This window comes from Cavia porcellus, unplaced genomic scaffold (genome assembly GCF_034190915.1).
Source record: "Cavia porcellus strain 051 isolate PalLab524CR breed Dunkin Hartley unplaced genomic scaffold, mCavPor4.1 scaffold_13, whole genome shotgun sequence".
In the NCBI taxonomy this organism is placed as follows: Eukaryota; Metazoa; Chordata; class Mammalia; order Rodentia; family Caviidae; genus Cavia; species Cavia porcellus.
The window spans coordinates 49,515,275-49,534,601 of record NW_026947496.1 but is presented as its reverse complement, the minus strand read 5'-3'; the positions used below and the strand labels follow the sequence as shown (position 1 = coordinate 49,534,601).

Sequence of the window (19,327 nt, the reverse complement as noted above, 5' to 3'; positions counted from 1 at the left end):
AAAGGGGTGTGGGGGCGGACGGCCGTCGGGCTGCGGGGGCGGGCTCACGGTAAACGGCCCAATGACCTTCCGTTGTGGACTACGGCAGCCAATGAGCAAAGAGAGGGGGCGGGGCGCACCGCTGTTGCAAAGCATCCAACGTGGGCCAGCGGGCTGCCGAAGGGGTGTGTGAGGGCGCGCGGCCGGGGGCGGGGCCTGGGGGACCGGCCGGGGCTAGACCGTGGAGAGGCGGGCGACTAGCCGCTGATTGTTCGGCCGCGAGGTCTGCGGGGCTGTAGCTGCGCTAAAGGAGCTGTGCGGTCTCCGTGCTTTGCTCGCGGCGCCCGGACAGCGAGGTACGCGGGTCGGCAGTCCAGCCCAGGTCTCCAGCTGTGCGGTGCGAGCGCTGGGGAAGATGCCCGCCGACGCCACGCTCCGGCTGCGAAGCTGAGCGCTTCTCCTGTGGCTGCGGCGGCGGTTGCAGCGGCGCTTGTCGTGAGCCGGAGCTCCGCAACGGACTGGAGCGCGCGGGAGGAGTAGGAGTGCGGCCCCAATTCCTCTGCCCAGGTCTGCGGAGTTTGCGACGAGCGCGGGCGGCCCGGCCCGTATGGGCGAGTGTTTCGCGGCCTCCGCCTGGCGCTTTGCTGCGACCAGAAGCCCGCTGCCGTGGAAGGAGCTTGGGCCGGCGGCTATGCCCCGGCGCGCAACCTAGCGCGGTGTGGAGACCCGCGGGCGCGCCTGGGACCTCGCAGATCCCGCGCCGGAGTTCGCGGCGCGCTCCAGACAAGATGGCGCGGCCGGCCGGGGGAGCGCCGGGGGCCCCGTGCCGCGCGCCCTGCCTGCTCCTGCTTTGGCTGCTGCTGCTCGGGACCCAGACGGAGACCGCTGAGCCAGGCACGCGGGCCCCCTGCGCGGCCGCCTGCACTTGCGCCGGGGACGCGCTGGACTGCGGCGGGCGCGGGCTGACCGCTGTGCCCGGGGATATGCCCGCCTGGACGCGAAGCCTGTGAGTGTTGTCCTTCCTGCGCCTTGGGGCGCTGTCACTTGGGGTAGGGGAGTGCAGAGGGTTCTGTGCGTGAAGTTGCATGAAGTTGGCAGAGGGGAGAGCTTGCGTCTGGGATCTGGAGGTGAGCGCGTGTACCTCGTGGGCTTCGGAATGAGCAGCGTGGGTCCGGGAGATTTGGAGACAAACTGTATCAGGTGGCTGTGCCCGAGTGGGGGGCGAGTGGTCGTGCACCTTAAGGGTGGGTGAGTTAGCCTCATGGGGCTCTGAAGGTCAAGAGTGTGGGTCACTGGGAGTTGAGATTTGGAGGTGAGAACGTGGCGAGGGTGATGTGTGGCTTAGTGAAGAGGGTGTGTGTGTGTGTGTGTAGAAGGTGGGAAACGTCTGCATCAGAGTGTCAAAAGTGTGGGGTCTGTGGGTGTTTCTCCTTTCCTCTCCTGTAATTCATCTCTTTGGTGTCTGAGCTTCTGGGGCTTCCAGTAATGAATGAAGGAGACTTGGCCCCGGCGTTCCACTTAAATTATTTATTAATGTTTGTAGCTGGATCTCAATACTAAGGACCGTGGTGGCCTGACGTGGCTCTGGACCTGGATAGAAAGCCTCCTTCCCCAGGGGACCTACGTCTTAGGGGTTTTTGATACTTTTTAGAGATCTGTGAATGCTTTTAGAAGTCTGTTCTTTCCAGCCTGGGCGACATATAGGGAACTGTTCCTTTCTGTCTGTTGCGTTGGGGCCCTTTGGGGCTTCGAGATCCAGTGGGGTGGGGCCACCTTCGAGTTTCTCCTCCATAAATGGTGCAAATTAGTTTTGGAGTAGTGCTGATGCAAACGGTGCTGCCAGCGACTTGGCTGACTTTAGCAGTTTGTTTACCCATAAAGTGGTGCTTTCCTGTGCTATCAGGATCTTGTCCTATTTGCAGTTAGTGAGATGCTTCATTTGGGAGTTTTGCAGGAAAAAAAGACATTCTGTTTCTGCCAACATCTTTTTACTTCTGACGATATCTGTCCATGAGTCAAATCCTGTACACTTAGCAGTAATTACTATCGTTGTATAACTGTTGGTGTCTTCCAGAAAAGGCTATTGCGTGTACTCTTCGAACAATTGGACATCTTCATTAAACATAGAAAAGGTACTCTAACCTCAAGCATGACATTTGCTGGTTAAAAAAAAAGAGCAAAACTGGTGACACAGTTTTAACCAACACCTTTGGTTTGATTTTAGAAAATACGGTCTGAGTATCTGGCTGCCTGGAGCAGAAGAAAACTTTAATTTCTCTCAAATTTGAAGATCCTGTGCCTCTCAAAATGGGACACATTGTCTTTAACTTGGCCCTAGGAGCAAGTGGTAGGCATTTGAAGCAGGCCGGGACCCTTTAGCTACGATTCTGCTTTCTCTGTTTCTACTGTGGCTACCGACCAAGGGAGAGTCAGTGGTCATAGGATGGGTTTTACACAGGCAGTGACTGTGCCACGTATTGGAGATAGAACCCAGTAATGCCCTTCTGCAGCTTTTATTTAGTTGAGGCAGTCTGTGGAATTATGAGTTTTCTTTTACATACTTAAGTTTTTTTTTTTTTTTTTTTAAGAATCACGTGGGCAGAGTCAGAATAACTTCTCAAGTGTTCACCTGTTGGAAGAGTGACTTGCAGTGCCATGTGTCAGTGGCATTGTGGGGGAAGGCACTTAGTTCCCAAGCAGCAACTTCCGGGAGAGGACAGAGTGTCCTTTTATTCAGACTTTCCTATGGTCACAAGACCCACTTTGCTTTGCTGTTTTTTGGAGCAGGACATACTGCTCATTTTTTAGGCGTTCCTTTGCCTAGAAGTGACATTTCACACAGCGTAAATGCCTTTAAAATTGTAGTCTTTTCTGGTTTACTCACGCATTTGATGATCAATAAATACCAAACTGGGTATTTTGAGCTTCAGGAGATTTGATTATACTCATTAAGTTGTTAACTGATTAGATTTTAAGATTCCAGCATTGTGGTTTCTGATTAGTATGTGGCAACACTATACAGTACAAAATGACTATCCATTGAAAAAATATGTGTAGCTATTATATTTCCTTTCCTTCCCTTTTTTATAAGTCAGTCTTGCTCTATAGCCCAGGTTGCCCTTCTGATTAAAGAAATTTCAAGCAAATACGTTCTTTTCCCTAATCTTCAGATCTTAATTTAAAACACTAATGTAAAATTTCCAGAACAACATTTATATAGTTTATATTTCTGGCTGTGATTCGACAAGACATGAGTGGAGAAAGTCTGTGTATAATATAATGAAATATCTTGTAATTTCAGTAAGTTTACACCTTGTAAGTCCATTGTGTCTAGAAAATGCTTTGAGCCAGTTTACAAGCCCATGAACTAGATTTACTGCAGCCAGTTCAAACAATTTCAGACTGTGGGTTTGAGATAGCAGGGGATCTGTGGCTTTACAGAACTTTTTTTTTTCTTTCTCTTTTGTAAACAGTGCATCTAATTTTGGAGTTGCTCCTAGGCCTAGCATAAGTAAAGTAAAACTTTTTAATAGTGAATGTAAATGTAGTATGAATAGAAAAAATGGGTTGGAGCTAACAGTGTAAAATGAATTTCTTCATAGGGCCTGACGACAACTTATTCAGCATAGTAACTTGTAGTAGTGGAGCTGTAACTGTGGCTTCCATCACATTACGTAGGTGAGATTGGCAGGGTCCAGCTAGCACATTCATAAATAGTACCAAGCACTGCCAAGCCTTATTCCAGCTTCCCAGAACCTTAGAAGTAGTTGAACTTCTTAGTACACAGTTTGCTGTGAGAGCACAGCTTCAGAAACTATTTAAAAAGTACTAAATACACTTTACCTTAGACTTACCTGTGGTATAAATTTGAATACGATATTTAGCCACAAAATTTTGCTGGCTTATTAAAGTTTCTGAGCGCTAATTGCTGGCCTTTGGGATTGTAAGTGGGGAGGCAACCAGGCTGGCCCTAAAGGAAGAACAAACCCACAATGCTTGTTCTCTGTGGAGAAAAGATGACCAGGATTCAAAAGCAGGGACATTCATAAAAGAACACCAAAAGTGGTCATCCTAGGCTGCATTAAAATGAATTTATGGATCTGGGTCTGTTTGTATTATGTGTTTGCAATATCAAATCTGTGGCTAACCAAACCTTGAATGTTTTGGCACAGAAATGTTGGTTAGGTTACATTAGGAAGTGCACAAACCAAGATTACCTAGTTGTGAAGCAAAGAGGGCCTTTGTCTTTTAAATTTTACAGCTGTGTTTCAGGACCCAGGTGTTCAGGGTGTTGTGATTAAGGATTTGGCAAATACTTCCATCCTGTTTATGCAAATCAGGTGATCAAATCCTTCCAGAACCTAAACTTAAAAAAAAAAAAAGTAGATCTATATGGATGGTCTTAGGTATTTCCTGATATATCTGTCTCCATATTATATATAAGCTCAACAAAGCTTTAACATCCTTTATTTATTAAGCTGGGCTGGGAATGGAACCCATAGCTTTGTGCGAGTGTTCTACCACCAGTCTACATCCCCAGACCCTTTAAGGGAATGTTTTAAACACGGAGTCATGGCAAAGAAAAATATGAAAGGTTCAAGTGCTCTCAGAGTTGTAGAGAACTTGGCTTGAGCTCAGAATTGTTTGCAGCAAGGTATGAAGCCGCCCTCACTTGCCTCTTAATGGTGGAGGACTTGTTTCTTGCTAGTCCTCTGACATCTTTTTTTGAGTGTGGGGAGGTTTCTCACAAATACTATTGTCTTGGGAAATAATATTGGTTGCTTGAGAGAAAGACATATTGTTTAAGTACCACTGATAAGAACTTAAGGCATTAAGCCTAATTTTTGAATACTGCCAGGTTGGGAAGTGGTAAGAACCCTTTCCTCAGGAACTGGTATGAATCCACTCTAAATTTATGTATAGGGACAATATCCCTCTTGACTTTAATATGTCAGAGATTTTCCCACTCCCTTTTACAAGGAATTTTCTTTGAAAAAGTGTTTATCTCTGTCCATCCTTAGATTTGTTTACTAGGTTTCACAGAGTTTGGACTTTTGGCTGTAGTAGGAGTAAATGTGGGGGCAAATCTTCAGGAAGATGAGAGAGCTGGTAGAGACCCTGGGTCACTCTTGTCTGGCGCTCTCCAGGGTTAATCACTGTGCTTGGGTTCCCTGTACAGCTTCCCTCAACAGTGAGATGGCCTATCGCTGACCTTTGTTACCATCAGACACCATGCTCACAATGAAAGGGCCTCTCCCTTCCTGTGGAGGTGTCTCCTCGGGGCGAAGCCTTTTCAGCATGTCACTTTCAGTGTGGATGAGGATGCTGGGAGAGCACACTAGGGGTTTGTATCTTAACAGTGCACCTGGCACAAGTGCTGTGCACCTGCTAAAGCTCTGAAGGAAGAGCTGGGAGAAAGACTAAACAGAGGCTGTTTAAAATTGACTTCAGTTTCAAAAATGACGTCCATGGGAAAGGGAAATGTAGAGAACTCATTGAATTGAAAGTTGCTGTGACACTAAACAATGTTGATTGCACTAGGATCTTTGTTGTTGTTGTTTTTTGTCTTTTCCTTATTTGTTTAAAAACATAAAAAGGACTCCTCTGATTTACCCCATAGGTTGAAGAACTTTAAATTTCATGAGCAAACCCCCTTTGAATGAGCATAGTGACATTTACTCACTGGAGACCTTCCCTATCCTCAGCAACTGCAATTTGAAACCCTGAGGGTCTTTTAAAAGCTAATAGGACTCTGGACTGTGTTAATATTCATAGCTGTTTGCAGTGGATGCAGTTGCAGAGGTTGAAGGCATTGTTTTGAGACAAGAAGAAAAAAGAGTGGAGGAGGATTCCCAGAGAAGTAATGGGAAATATCTTAAACAAAACAAAACAAAACAAAACGAGTATTCTCCTATCTGTGGGAAATGTAGAGACCCTTAGGTTTTTTGTTTGTTTTAAATGACATAAGTGACACTGAGCCGGTAGGGTCTGTTCTTTCTAGATTTTAACTTTAGAACTGCTTTTGTTTCAAGTTAAAGTGCTAGAATTCAGTAAGAAACAATATTTATTTCTATCCCCTCTGCAAAAAAAGAATACTTTGAAGACCAGAGGTTAAACTTTACAATAGTTTGACCTCTGGGACTTATGTTTATTTTTTTGCCCAAGGAATTTATATAGCTGCAGAGTTTAGGGTGGTAGACTAGACTGACAAATTAATTGGCCAATTATGTAACTGGAGTTTAGAAATTTTTTGCTAAAGAACTCGTTGTATAGTTATCTTTATTAGGCAAAATGAATGGATCAATAAAGATTGCAGAAAAAAAGAAAATTACAGAGTTTTTCTCTGTTCAAATTGAAAGTTGCTAATTTGTGTCCTATGCAGGGGTGTGGTAGATTAACTAATGGTCAATTTGTAACACCCAGCTGAACTGAATTGGGGATACTGGGTGTGGAAGGCCCACCTAAGGGTTGTTGCCAATTGCTTAAAAAGAGAATTGGAAGGGAAGATGGTTTGCTGTTGATTTGCCTGGAGAAGCTTGTCATGCTAGTTTTCCTGATATGAACTCAGCAGTCCTCATTGTTGGAGGAGCTCAGGTCCTCCCTGTTGCTGAGGAGGTTGTGGTTGTTTTCCAGGAAGCTCTGGACCTTACCTTGAAAGTCTCTTCCTGGGTCCAGGGCAGATCCCTCAGCCTGTTGGCACAGATGCTTTACCCTGCTGGTGCAGACTTTCTAGCTTCCACCACTGACCTTTTGGCCTTCTCAATGCAGATCCTTGATACAGCCTTGCATGAGATGTTGTCGTGGGCTCTAGGCCTCCAGCTGGACTTGTGCAGGACATTGCCATGGGCCCTAGGTCTTCAGCTAGATTGTGGTGGGATTCAGGCCCTCAACTGGATTCTTTGGATCTCTAGTGTGTGGGCAGATCTCCCATACTCTTTTGCCTTTGACGCTTTGGGTAGATATTATAAAATAATTCTATAAATTATGTATCCTGCATTAAATCTTTTCCCTTGTAAACCTTGACTACAGCAAGGGGTATGCTTGTGAAGTCCTCATATCCAAGGGCTTTATGCTTATGTTCCTGTGCTACTATATTTTGTGCAATTTAATATTTTATTAGTGTGGGTGTTTGAGGTGGTTTTCATTGTGTATAATTCAGACCAGCCTTGAACTCACTCTGTGGCCCAGGCTGGCCTTGAACTCATGGCAGTCTTTCTGCTTTAGCCTCCTGTATGCTGGCATTACGTGTATGTGTCACCATGCCTGACTGTCCAAGCACTTTATGCATAGTCTTTTGAAGCACAGTCATGCACTTAATTTGCTTATAAAAGTCATTGTATTTTTAAAAAAGTGTTTTCTCTATTTTCCTGGGTCTTTATATTTGTTTTTTGCCTTGAGTTTTTGGTGTCCTCTAAATAGGCAATTGCTAGTCACTCATTCCCTGGTCCCTGATTCAATGACTGACTGGCGGAAACAGTGGATGAAAAGGAAAGTTTCTTCATGTTTTCACTTGGAGATATGTTGTACGAGATGAGTTGCTGCTTTTGACCCTATGGAGTTAGTTATACCTAGCCCATAGGTATTGCTAGAAAGTAATGATGGAAACTGAAAGTTACTTTTAAGGCCCGTTCCTGGGATTTCTACTCATCAGCTATATTTGTGATTTTGGACAAACTCCTTTCCTTCATTTCTAAAAAAGAAGATTATAATATTCTGTGTTACAGCTCTAGTAACAGCAGAGTTAGATTAAGTGTAACCCAGGTCCTCAATATGGATTGAGCCAGTTGGTGATTTGAGAGCATAATTTGAAGGTTAAGGCCTCTACCTCATGTAGTACCTCTACCTCATCCTTTCTCTCATATTTGCTGTCCAGTTCAGATTTCCTTGTGACAAAGGCTTTCCTGGGAAAAATTTACCTTTTTCGTTTGAGTCTTTTGGGGTGGGAGGATATCAGGGCTCATAACTCAAGCTACATTCTTACAAGTGCCCTTAGAAAAAATGAACAAGTAGGAAGCTATAAAAAGTTGTAGCAAATTATATGATTAGCAAAACTTATCGAGGTAGTGTTAAATTTGTGCCAGTTGTACAAATATTTCTGCCTTCTTAGGATTATTCTTTTAAGTAGAAGGATGGCAAAAGGCAGAGAAGTGAGTTCTTAAAGTAATCATTTTATCTTATTATTTCCCAGGGTTTCATTGAAACTGAGCTTTACCAAGATGTAAATACTTTCATCAATAGCTTGGAAGAATGCAGGTGTGCTATTCCAAATCAGGATTAGGTTACAGACTTTAGGTCCTCGGAATCTTGACTGTACCAAATTTCTCTTTGGAAAGACTTGAGGAAGGAGGGGATAGAAGGGGAGACAATTACCGGGCAGTGTGCAGAAAACTTGTTTTGTTTTGATCTGTGTACAATCTTATGGTAACTTTGTGGGCAACACAGGCCGTGAACACAGAATCATTTGAGGATTCTGGCAAAGGTGCCATCTGAGAAACCGTTTGCTATGTATTTGCATTCTTGTTTACTCGTACCTGTGTTCTTTTCCCAATGAATGGCCATGATTCACAGCCTTGCCCACATGAACGACTGTGACTGTGATTGTTTGCGTCTTTATTACAATTTAATCTAGCATAACTAGTAGTGCCCATTGTGTGAACAACCAATCCGTTCATCTTTGCAAGCCATAATACATCTTGATTTCCTTATGAACTAGGATGAAAGTTCCAATCACAGCTTGTTCAGTTTGTTTTGGCAAAAGACAGCATTGAGAGAGTTTTAAGAGAGCATTGCCTGTCTCTTTTGTGCTTTGCATTCATTATTCTTCAAACTTTTGTGGTCTACAGATTTCTAACCTTTTATGATCTGCATAAAATAAATGAAATTAGTGTCTTCCATAAGCAGAATTAGCTGGACATTGAGAAGCAGCATAGAGATATGGAGGGCTTTTTTTAAAAAAAGCCAACTGAAAAAACAGAAAACAAAAGTCCTCACAGCTTTACTTTCTTTCTTTTTTTTGTCTTTTTCATTTTCATTTTTATCGGTACCGGAGATCGAACTCACGACTGCCTGCTTGCAACTTTCTAAAACCCCTTTATGAAGCATTTAACAGGTGTTGCCTCTCCCTAACCTGCTGTCCTTTGCCCGGTCTCTTAATTTATAATTTGCCCGTTCAAATAATTTACCCCTTATCTTGCCCAGAGCACACATTGCACTTGATAAATTCCTTCTCCCGGATTACCTACTTGATGATATATCCTGTTAGGATACAATGGAAAGGATTGAGCACTTCTAAACTGGGGATAGGTAATCTTGGTTTAGGTCTAAATCTTGTAGTGCCCTTTCTTGAAAGCCTTTGTATCCTGCAAGTATCGGCACTTTGGGTTCGATAACAAGACATTGACACACTGGGTTCTCTTTAGTGAAAGTGAATTGGAAACAAACCTGCTGCACAAATAGCTTCTTGTGAAATCATCTGAAAGATAAGATTTTTAAAGAATTCTGAATTAAGAGAATATTTGATGTGCAGCCATATATTAATTCTGTTTAGTATTGGGTGTTTTTCTGATTAGAGAGAGAGGCAAACATCTACACAAGTGGACCGAATAATGTAATGAACTCTAAGGACTTGTCACCAGCTTCAGCAACCATTGACTTGTGGCTTGGCTTCTTGGGTCTGTGTCTCGATATCACAGTACTTTCTTTTTCCTCTTCTTTGTGTGTGTGTTTTAAAGAGAATGTATCATTTCATCTGAAAGACTCTAAAGAAAATGATAGCTTTGTTGGCTTACAATTCACATTGCTATACTGTTCATTAAAGGATAATTTGAAGAAATAGGAATTTGAACAACTTCTGAAAAACTTGTTATTTTAAGTGTTTTTCCAAAGGAAATTTTGATAAGCTATGTATTTACAGAATGTTTATTGGACATGTATATAATCTACTATAAATGTTTGCAAAATGCAAGGCTTTTTTTCTTTCTTTCCTTCTTTTTTTTCTTTTCAAAGGGTAGGAGGTACTTAGAAAGTTCTTTTGTCCTGGATTCTTTATCCATAATATGCAACTTTGATTAGTTTTCTTTTTCATATAACCCATAATTGGGACTTTCCTAACAAGTTATTGTTAATTAGAATCTATTAGTCAACAAACATAATTACAGTGAATCATTTAAAACATTTCAGATATTATTGTTTAATAGAGGGATAATTAATTAGCTGTTGGTTATAGTTAACTCATGAGTCTGAATTGAGAAACTGTTGTTTACTTTCTGAGGCCTGAGTCTTTTAAATAGCATTCAAGACACCCTATAAGAAAATCCTCAAAAACGAAGAAACAGGTTCCTAGAACCTTTGATGCTTGATTTAAACATCACACAGATTTGAAAATGGTATCCCTCAAGTAGCTGCTGAATAGTTTAGTTAGTTTTGGTTTTGTGGAGTTCATAATTTAATTTCTCTAGTTTGTTACTTTGTTGACTGAGAGAAGGCTCCTTTAGAACAGATTTCCTGCTAGCAGCAGTTTAGTTAAGAATCTGAATGGGATTTTTCCTTTTTATTGATACCAGGGATTGAACTCATGACTGCCTGCTTGCAAGGCAGACGCTTATGCTGCTGAACTAAATGCAAAAAAAAAAAAAAAAAAAAAAAAAAAAAAAAAAGAATCTGAATGGGAGTTACAAGTCCTGAGTTTCATTCACTTTCATGGTTTATGAAATGACTTCCATAGTCTCTGAAATTCTAATTCTAGGTAAATTATGAAGCATACAGTGATTTTGAAACCTATCCAACATGGTCAGTTTAAACACATAAATCTATTAAGTCTAATCCAACAAATATATTTAATTGTATACCAAATAGAGGAAATTCTCTGTTTAGAAAAATACAAGCATACAACAAAGCGTTTAAGAAAAAAATTATGGGCAAGAACACTTAGAATTGAGAAATTGTGACTATGAATTTAAATTCTATTTTACAAATTGGAAGAATTTTTTTGTCTGACTTCAGCAGTGTATCTTGATTCAGTACCACTTTTCCTTCTTTCCTGTGTGTGTGTGTGTTCATTTACTTTAATAACATATCCTAGTCTTTATATTATAATTTTTGTGTGGATGGCCACTGTTTTCTTCCTCTACCTGGATTTGTATGAGTTTCTGGCACACCAGCTCTCAGTGGTTGCAAAACTTTGTAAACAGCCAGAACTCATTGCTTCCAGGAAGTAGGTTGTTGATGCAACCAAGAGACGAATGCAGAAGCTGCAGCTCAAGTGGGACAAGGTTTTCTCCTCTGGAGGAGGAGAGGAGGTCCAGGAACATACTGCAATAAATATTTTGTAGCTATCAAGGGCTGCCTCATCTGAAATTCCTCTATTTTCTCATTTATAGTGTCTTGTCTAGGACCCTTGGCTATAAGTGGTTCGGCCTGATCCAGGACTGTACTTTGCCTGAGAGAAAAATTAGAAACTCTGATAAGAGTATTTTTTTCCCTTCTGGTCCATTTAAAACAATATTTAGAATGTTTACCTTACTCAATTCTGAGCTGTCCTAAAACAAAGACTAACCATCCTCAGATACAGTTATTATTACTTGGGGTCTAGGGAAATGCGTTGGATGTGAAATCTTGGTACTGAATACATCTTTCTGGGTAGAAAGGATCTCAAAGTTTTGGCTTATTAAAGGAGTTTCTGACTAAGGAAGGATAAAAATTACTGACCTACAGGGAAAAATAAATTTTCTAAAGTTGTGAAGATAAGATTGTGGTAGAATGGGAGAATTCATGACTGAGTCTCGGGAGACTTTACAGATTTGTTCTAGCTTTCCGTTGATTAGAAGTATGACCTTATACTGGTCACTTAATTTCCTATGTGTCTTAGGGATGTATGACTTCTAAGACTCCTTTTTTGCTAAGTTTATGATTCTATCCTAATTGAAGCCAAGAAGGAATTAATTTATTGTTCGTTGGATCTGAAGATTTAGTAAACAGATCGTGTTTGGGATATTTAGGGTGTTTAGAAGTACCCTCTGCATATTTGGTGCTTCTGAATAAAATCTTCAGATGTATTCCTAAGCAGCAAAAAGAAAAAGGGTGTGCCTGGGGGAGCCTCAATGAGGGACTTTTTTGTGGGCCTGTTGCTGTTAGTGCAGAGATGCGAATATTTCTTGAAGTACAGAATGAGCAGTCCTAATCTGAAAATCTGAAATCCAAAATCTAAAATGTTTCAGATTCTAAAAGTTTTGAATGCTGACATGATACCACACGTGGAAAATTCCATACTGTGAAAGTTTGTTTTCATGCACAAAACTGTTTAAAACAGTATATAAAATCACCTTCAGGCCATGTGTATAAAGTATATATGAATCATAAATGAATTTCGTGTTTAGACTTGGGGCCCATTCTCATGCATAGATTCCAAAATTTGAACAAATCTGAAATCTTGAATACTTCAGGCTCCAAGGTATTCATATAAGTGAGTCTTGATTTTTCCTCTGCCAAAAGAAAACTGGAAGAAAACTATGAAACCTGGAAACTTTACATCTTTAATTTTAACATTTTAAGAACATAGATTTAAAGCTAGGCTCAGAAGCCTATCATCCCAGCTATTCCAGTTACTGAGGTAGGAGGATTGCAAGATTGAGGCCAGCCTGAGCAGTTTAGTGAGATCCTGTCTCAAAAGCAGACTATCAAAAAAGCATAGATTTTTGAAAAAGGAAGGCCCAGGATATAACTCAGTGGCACATTGCCTGCCTGGCAAGCATAAGGCCTTAAGTTCGATTCCTGATACAAAAACAAACAAAACAAGCAAAAAAGCGAAGTGTGTTTTCTAAAGGATCATTTTTTAGAGCCACTGCAGGCAGTGTCTCTAAAGCAGACCTTCAGTGAACAATTGAGTGAAGTTATAGGTGATGCTGATAAACTGCTAAAATGATTGAATCAGCAGCCTATAACAAATTAGTAGTGACAGCCACAAGAAGGGCACTGCCCATGCCCCATTGTCCTTTATTAGCTGGCTTGCCACTGACTACAGATGTCATGACAAATTTCAGAATAGCTTTCCACTCTTTTTTCAGGGAAGTCTTTGATGTGTACCTTTCAGTGTGGAAACTCTTAGCAGCCTAGTATGTAAAGCTCAGTGGCTTCTTTCTCTATCTAGTTTTGTGTGTGTGTGTGTGTGTGTGTTCCTGGGAATTGAACCCAGGGCCTTATGCATGCAAAGCTAGTGCTGTACCATTGAGCTAAAACGTTAGCCCTGTTTCTCAAATTTTGAAGTTTTTTTCTCCTCTTCCTCCTCCTTTTTGTTTTTATAGGGGGAGGTCCATCTACTCATCTGTCAGGGTTTACCTTGCCTTACTCTTGTATTATACTCTGTTCTTGAAAATATTCTTGGTGTGATTAAACCCCTTCAAACATTTGGGCAGAATCTAGAAAGCATTAACTTTTTATTCTGAATGTCTACCATCTACATGGAATTTACCATTGCCTTCTCTGGCAAGTCTTTGGCTTTTCTCTTCTTTTGAGTCTTTTGGTTTGTTTGTTTGTCTTTTTGTGGAGTCTTGCTATGCAGTTCTGGCTGGTGTTGAGCTCACTTTGTAGCCCAGCATGGTCTTGAACCTGTAACAGTCCTCCTGCCTCAGCCTCCCAAATGCTGGGATTGCATGCCTGTGCCACCATGCCAGGCAGGTCCTTTGAGTCTTTTATCCTGTAAATTTTTGTAAGGTAAGCCCGGCGTAGTGGCTCACGCCTGTAATCCCAGCCCTCGGAAGGCTGAGGTGGGAGGATCATTGCAAGTTCGAGACCAGCCTGGGCTACAAAGTGAGCTCAAGGCCAGCCTGAGCTGCATAGCGAGACCCTGTCTCAAAAAAGACAAAAAAAATGTTTTTTTGTAAGGTAAACTTTGATTTTTTTTTTTTCTGGTTTTGTAACATATTCTTGGAATTTGGAATTTTGGGGATACAGATAAAATATAGTCACAATGGTTTGGAATTTCGTGGTAGCAATGTAACAGGATTTAGACTATTCTAGGACTAAAATAAGTAGTTAAAAAAAAACTACTTAAAAAAAAAAACTCCGTTTGGGACCCATAGATGACATTTTTCCATGCTTTCTGAGATCAAAATAGGCCAAAGGACATCCCACTCTTCCAGGAGTCTCTCTTTTGTCAATATCAGTCATTTCTGTTATTTATGTGACCTCCTTCTGGTTAATTTCTTATTTATACTAGTTCTCTCCTGGAGAATTCTCAGTGTCTGATTGAGAGCCACAGTGATTGTTCAGTTTTGTGTGTAGGAATCCCAAAAAATGATGTTCATTACTCCATGGTAGTCTGTTTTGGGCTTGGTACCTTCTTTGACGGCAGAGAGGATCCCACCATTTCCTTTTTTCTCCAGGGGGTTCTGAGGTTTACCTCTAAAGTATAATTATTTCTAATTGACCTTCATGGAAGACTTTACAATGTTTATGAAACTTAGATGTGAGAGAAGGGCCGTTTTCTTTGTGCTGAGCATCTGTGCCCTCTTACCAGCCAGCAAGTGGTAAAGGAGTAAACTCAGGCTTTCTTCAGTTTAGTACGTATTGCCTTGCAGCCTGGAGCCTCAGTGAGATGTCACAGCTTGTGGTTTGTCTGATTTGGTATGTTGGAGAGAATAAACCAAAAGTTATGGACAGTCCTCCCTTCCTTTTCCCTCTTCTTATTTTTTAGTTTCTGCTTGAGAACCACTTCAAAGAATCAGATGTGTTGGTGCCAGACGCTGTGCAGTTATTGTTAAAAGAATTTGGAAATATAATTGAAAACAAACTTTGTTGAGCAAAGCAGATTGAGGCAAGTTTTTACTTTGAGGAAGAAGGGAATTCCAAGTTTTTCCTCTATTTGGAGCTGATGTCTCAGAACACTTGTTCTGTGAGATGAATCATCTGTGAATTCTACATCTGGGAGTTATATATCGGGAAATGGCATTCTTTTTAAATGCAGAAGGAACACAAAAGCTTAAAGTTACAGTGTAGTTGGAAAATTCTAGTCAGAGTTTAAAAAAATTAACATTGAGTTGAAATTAGCAGGGTGATTGAACATGAGATCATGATACTTAAAATAGACATGTCTGTATATGGAAAGCAGTATGATTGCCATACTTACTGATTAAGACCCTTGCCTTCTGTTTTGAGACAGATGTCATTTTAACACATGTAATAAAGATCAGTGGATCAAAATCACTAGTTAGGCAAATTTGTCTGAGTCTGAATTGAAGCATTTGTTTTGAGCTCTTTAAATAAGTTTAGGTCCTGTCCACCAGTGAAAAGCCTAGAGCATGCTGTACATGTGTTTCAGGGGAGATAACATTGTGTCTTCATCCTCTGTGAAGTCCTTCATTCCTGTGTCTAGATTCAAATGTCAGGATGAGAATGAAGTGACCATGTTCTTTTTTTTTTTTTTTCGTCTTTTTTCCTTTTTATCAGTACCGGGGATTGAACCCACGACTGCCTGCTTGCAAGGCAGGTGCTTATGCCGCTGAGCTAAATCCCCAGCCCCAGTGGCCATATTCTTACATGGCTCAATGGTAAGAGTGGCACCTGGTTGCTTGGGTGATCTCGACAGTTTACCTACCTTTCTTTTTGTAAAATTAATGTAATTTGTTTGAATGTCCACTTTGTATGCTTTGATACTGTGACTTGAGCAACTGTCTCTGGCATGATAATTGTAATCTATTAACTGATGATTTCTTACTTTTTTTTTTTTTTTGTAGTTCTGTATTAATTGTACCCTTACACTGCTTTGTTTGGTTTTTTCTCTTTTTCCTTTTAAATAAAATTTTTAAAAAATTAATGTAATTGTAGTATCTATCTCACTAAACTTGATGTGAGGACAAAAATGAAATAAAGAATTTTTGGAATAGGACATAACACATAGCAGAAATGTGAGGAAGGTTACTATAGCAGTAATAGCAGATTGCATTTTTTTGAAGCAGGAAATATCTATATTATGATCATCTTAGCCCTATAAAATATACTACCTCTATTTCTTTTCTTTCTTTCTTTGTTTTTGAAACAGTCTCACTGTACAGTTCAGGCTGGTGTTACACTCACTACATAGTCCAGTCTGGCCTTTAACTCCTGTTGATCCTCCTGCCTTAGTCTCCTTGGTGTTGGGATCACAGGCATGTGTCACCATGCCCAGCTCCATCACTGTAATGCATGTTTTATACATGCATTACAGCGTGGTTGAATGACTTGCTCAGGGTTTAGCAATTTCCACTGGTAGAACTCAGACCTACAGCTAGCTATCTGCACTATTGTAGCTAGAAAAGTTATACAAGACTAGTTTTTCTTCTTGACTCTTTTTCAAATCTATGAATTCCCTGAGGCTGGTCACTGGTATTTCAGCTCTTTGGTTGCTCCAAGCAAGTAGCACAGTTGTGGTGGCCATACAGCTGGTACTCCATAAATTGTGTTTTGGATGTGATTTTGAAGAGCATGTTTCTGCCTTGGTAGACCCGTAAGCCAGAATCCATTTTTGGTTTGCCTCTTTGGTGAAGGAGATGGTAGCATGCACATATGTCTTGCCATCTGTTGTTTATTGTTTCTGTTAGGTTGTGGTTTGTGTTCCTATTCCATGTTTCTTTGGTTTCTGGAGCAACTGCGAATATTACATGCCTGGGGATCAAAAAAAGTAAACTATTTATAAACAGTAAAGTATCCTTGGGTTTGGAAAGTGTTTTTCTCAAATGTGTGTATATTTGGTGGCTTTATTGTAATCTCACTGATGTATCATTAGACAGTTTGCAGATCAAGGCACCTCTAAAAGATGGGCGAGTCATAGTCCAGCCTTGTGTAACCAGCTCACAAACAGCCTTGGTGATAAGGCCCTGGTGTTAACCCTGACCCAAGTGGTGTATTTTTAACTCAAGAACATATAAACAGTTTAGCCTGCTGATGGAGTTTATACTCAGCCTGAAATCCTTGGCACGTCTTGGACTGGGTGGCTCTGGGGGATGCATGTGGTCTTGGGAGAATGCCGTGGCCATCAGCGACCCATTGCCACCTCCCTGCCTTTAAAAGAAGGAGTGCAGCAGAATAAAAAAAGAAAGAAAGGGGAGAAAGTGACAGTGAGTTGTATTATACAGTTTATATTAAACTTTTTAAAAGTTCTCTGTGATGCAGACCTTAGGGAGTGTAGAGAGCTTTTTACTCTTTATCTGTTCACCCTGCCAGCACAGCCATTGTGGGGTTGGTCTTTGCAGAGTCACAGATGGGAATGCATCTGCTGCTGACTGTACTCACCTGTCCAGCTTCAGGATGCCGTCCTATCTGGCTTCATCAGCCCCTGCTTTAAGACCCCCTTTTTTAAGACCCTTTACATTGTTCATGTCTCCTGGGTACCTTGCATTCAATTCTCTCGATCTGAGAAAAGCCCTTTTGTCTTTGCTTTGCAGGCTCCTAATCATCCATCTTAAATGTCTCTTCTCGCTGGAAATCATGGCTGACATTTACTTTAACTTGAGTTTGAATCTGGAGGATTCTGTGGACAGATGTTTTGGGTGGTTATTTGATTACTGTCAGGGGTCTTCCATTGGTCTGTAAGCTCCAAGCAAGGTTTTTGTTTTTGCAGAATCCAGCACAAAGGCTGGGTGTCATACAGTGCTCTGTACAAATGATAATACAGAAAAGAGTACTGGCATTTATATAGTTCTAAAAGGCCTATGGAAATACCTTTTCCAAGGAAGTAAAATAACTTAGACCTGTCAGAGTTTATCTGTTGTATATTTCTAAAATGTACTTTGTCTATTTGGTAGTTTCCTTCACCCCCTACCAAAACATTCATGTTGAGAAACCTAAAAGAATGCAAAGAAGAAAATACAGAGCTGAGTTCAAAAGATGACCAGCAGACTGTTTACCTGCCATGTTGAAAACTGGCAGTTTTTTTAGTTTCTCTCATGTCCAAGTAGTGTCACTCGGATTCTTTTTATAGTGGAAGCACTGCCTGTGACCTACCTCCCACATGGGGTCTCAGGGCACTCCTTTCTTGCTGGATCCCCTGTGGCTATCCTTGGCAGGTGGGCCAGACTCTAGTTCTCTTCTAAGTTGTGTTTGGCCAAGGAGCCCATGGTGCATTTCCCAACTGTTGACATGGTTTTTCATCTGCTCTTTTGCTGGAGCCACACTGTGGAGTCTGCTTTGAGGAGGTTTGCTGCTCACATAGACTGAGGCTGTCTAGACACCCTTCCCCTTGTGGTTATTCTGCTCAGTTTATGCTGAGCCTTCGCCAGGCAGCTGGTTTTGGTTGCTTGGGCTCTTTCTTGCTAAGACCTCTACTTTGACGGAAATGATGAACAGGTCTAGATAGTTTTTCTGCCTCTCTGCTGCTGGCAGAAGGAATGTCTTCTTTTCGACTGGAGGGAATTATATTCAACACAGGTTACCATGCTTTCAGCAGGCAGAGCCAAAGAAATAACAGATTTAGAAAACTTCTACAACAGGAAGCTTGAGGCAGATCCGCTTCTAAATCTGGCCCCTTTCTAAGTGAGCTTCAGGTGTGAGGGAGGCATCAACGCCTACATCATCTTCAAACATACGGAATCTGTGTCCTTGGCAGAGGAATATTGCTGACCTGGCTCAGTGTGGATCCCCTTTGGCTAGTCTCCCAGAGATGCTAATGAAGGACACTTTCAAAGCTGTGTTTGGCCTGGTTACCTTGTCCTTAGACATCTATTTTAATGTGTTCTTGCCAGCTTGAATCACCAGTGGTACATGCATGGCTCTTGCATCATGGTGACATGGGGTAGACCCATTGGGTGATAAAAGCTTACCAATAGAACAGTTACACACTTATGACCCTGTTGTGAGCGTGTTATTGGTCATTGAGATCTCCAGGCTGTGACTGTGCCAGGGAGGACTTTATACCTGCTGAGCTGGACTAATTGGAAGGGTGACCTTATAAAGGAAGCGTTATGCTCTTGACCTGTTAGCCTAGTTACCATATCTTTGCCTAATTTACCTGGTGATAAATGTTAGGCCTTTATTGAATAAGGAGGAAATTACACAAGAAAAAGAACTGATCTCATTATCCAGTGACAAATATTATCACTTTGCTGTATGGATTTCCAATAATCTCTGCAGTTAAATACCTGTTTTAAAATGTAGTTTGCAGACTCGATATCATCAGTAGTTTCCCCAGGTTTAAATAAAAAAAATATGGTTTAAATCATAATTACATTTTCTGTGGTATTGAGTATTTATATTTTTCCCTCTTTGTTGAACATCCTTATATTGTATACATGAATAAGTTTTACATTTCTTATTTCTTTAGGTTGTTATTAAGCCTGGATGGCTCTGAATATGCAAATTCTTAAGATTTTTGAAACACTAC

The 19,327-nt window shown here is 41.2% G+C and overlaps 1 protein-coding gene across 4 annotated transcripts in view; it reads left to right on the top strand.

Annotated features, from left to right (window-relative positions):
- Positions 1-202: 202 nt before the first annotated feature.
- Positions 203-19,327, top strand: part of Lrig1 (leucine rich repeats and immunoglobulin like domains 1) — a 107,409-nt gene continuing 88,284 nt past the window's right edge. For 2 of the 4 annotated variants that reach the window (XM_013156334.3, XM_013156335.3), the window contains exon 1: positions 203-985. In XM_013156334.3, the coding sequence (XP_013011788.1) occupies positions 768-985 (218 nt within the window). In that variant the 5' untranslated portion in view covers positions 203-767. The remainder of the gene's footprint in view (positions 986-19,327) is intronic. The other 2 variants (XM_063260213.1, XM_003473434.5) reach the window with 1 other exon arrangement.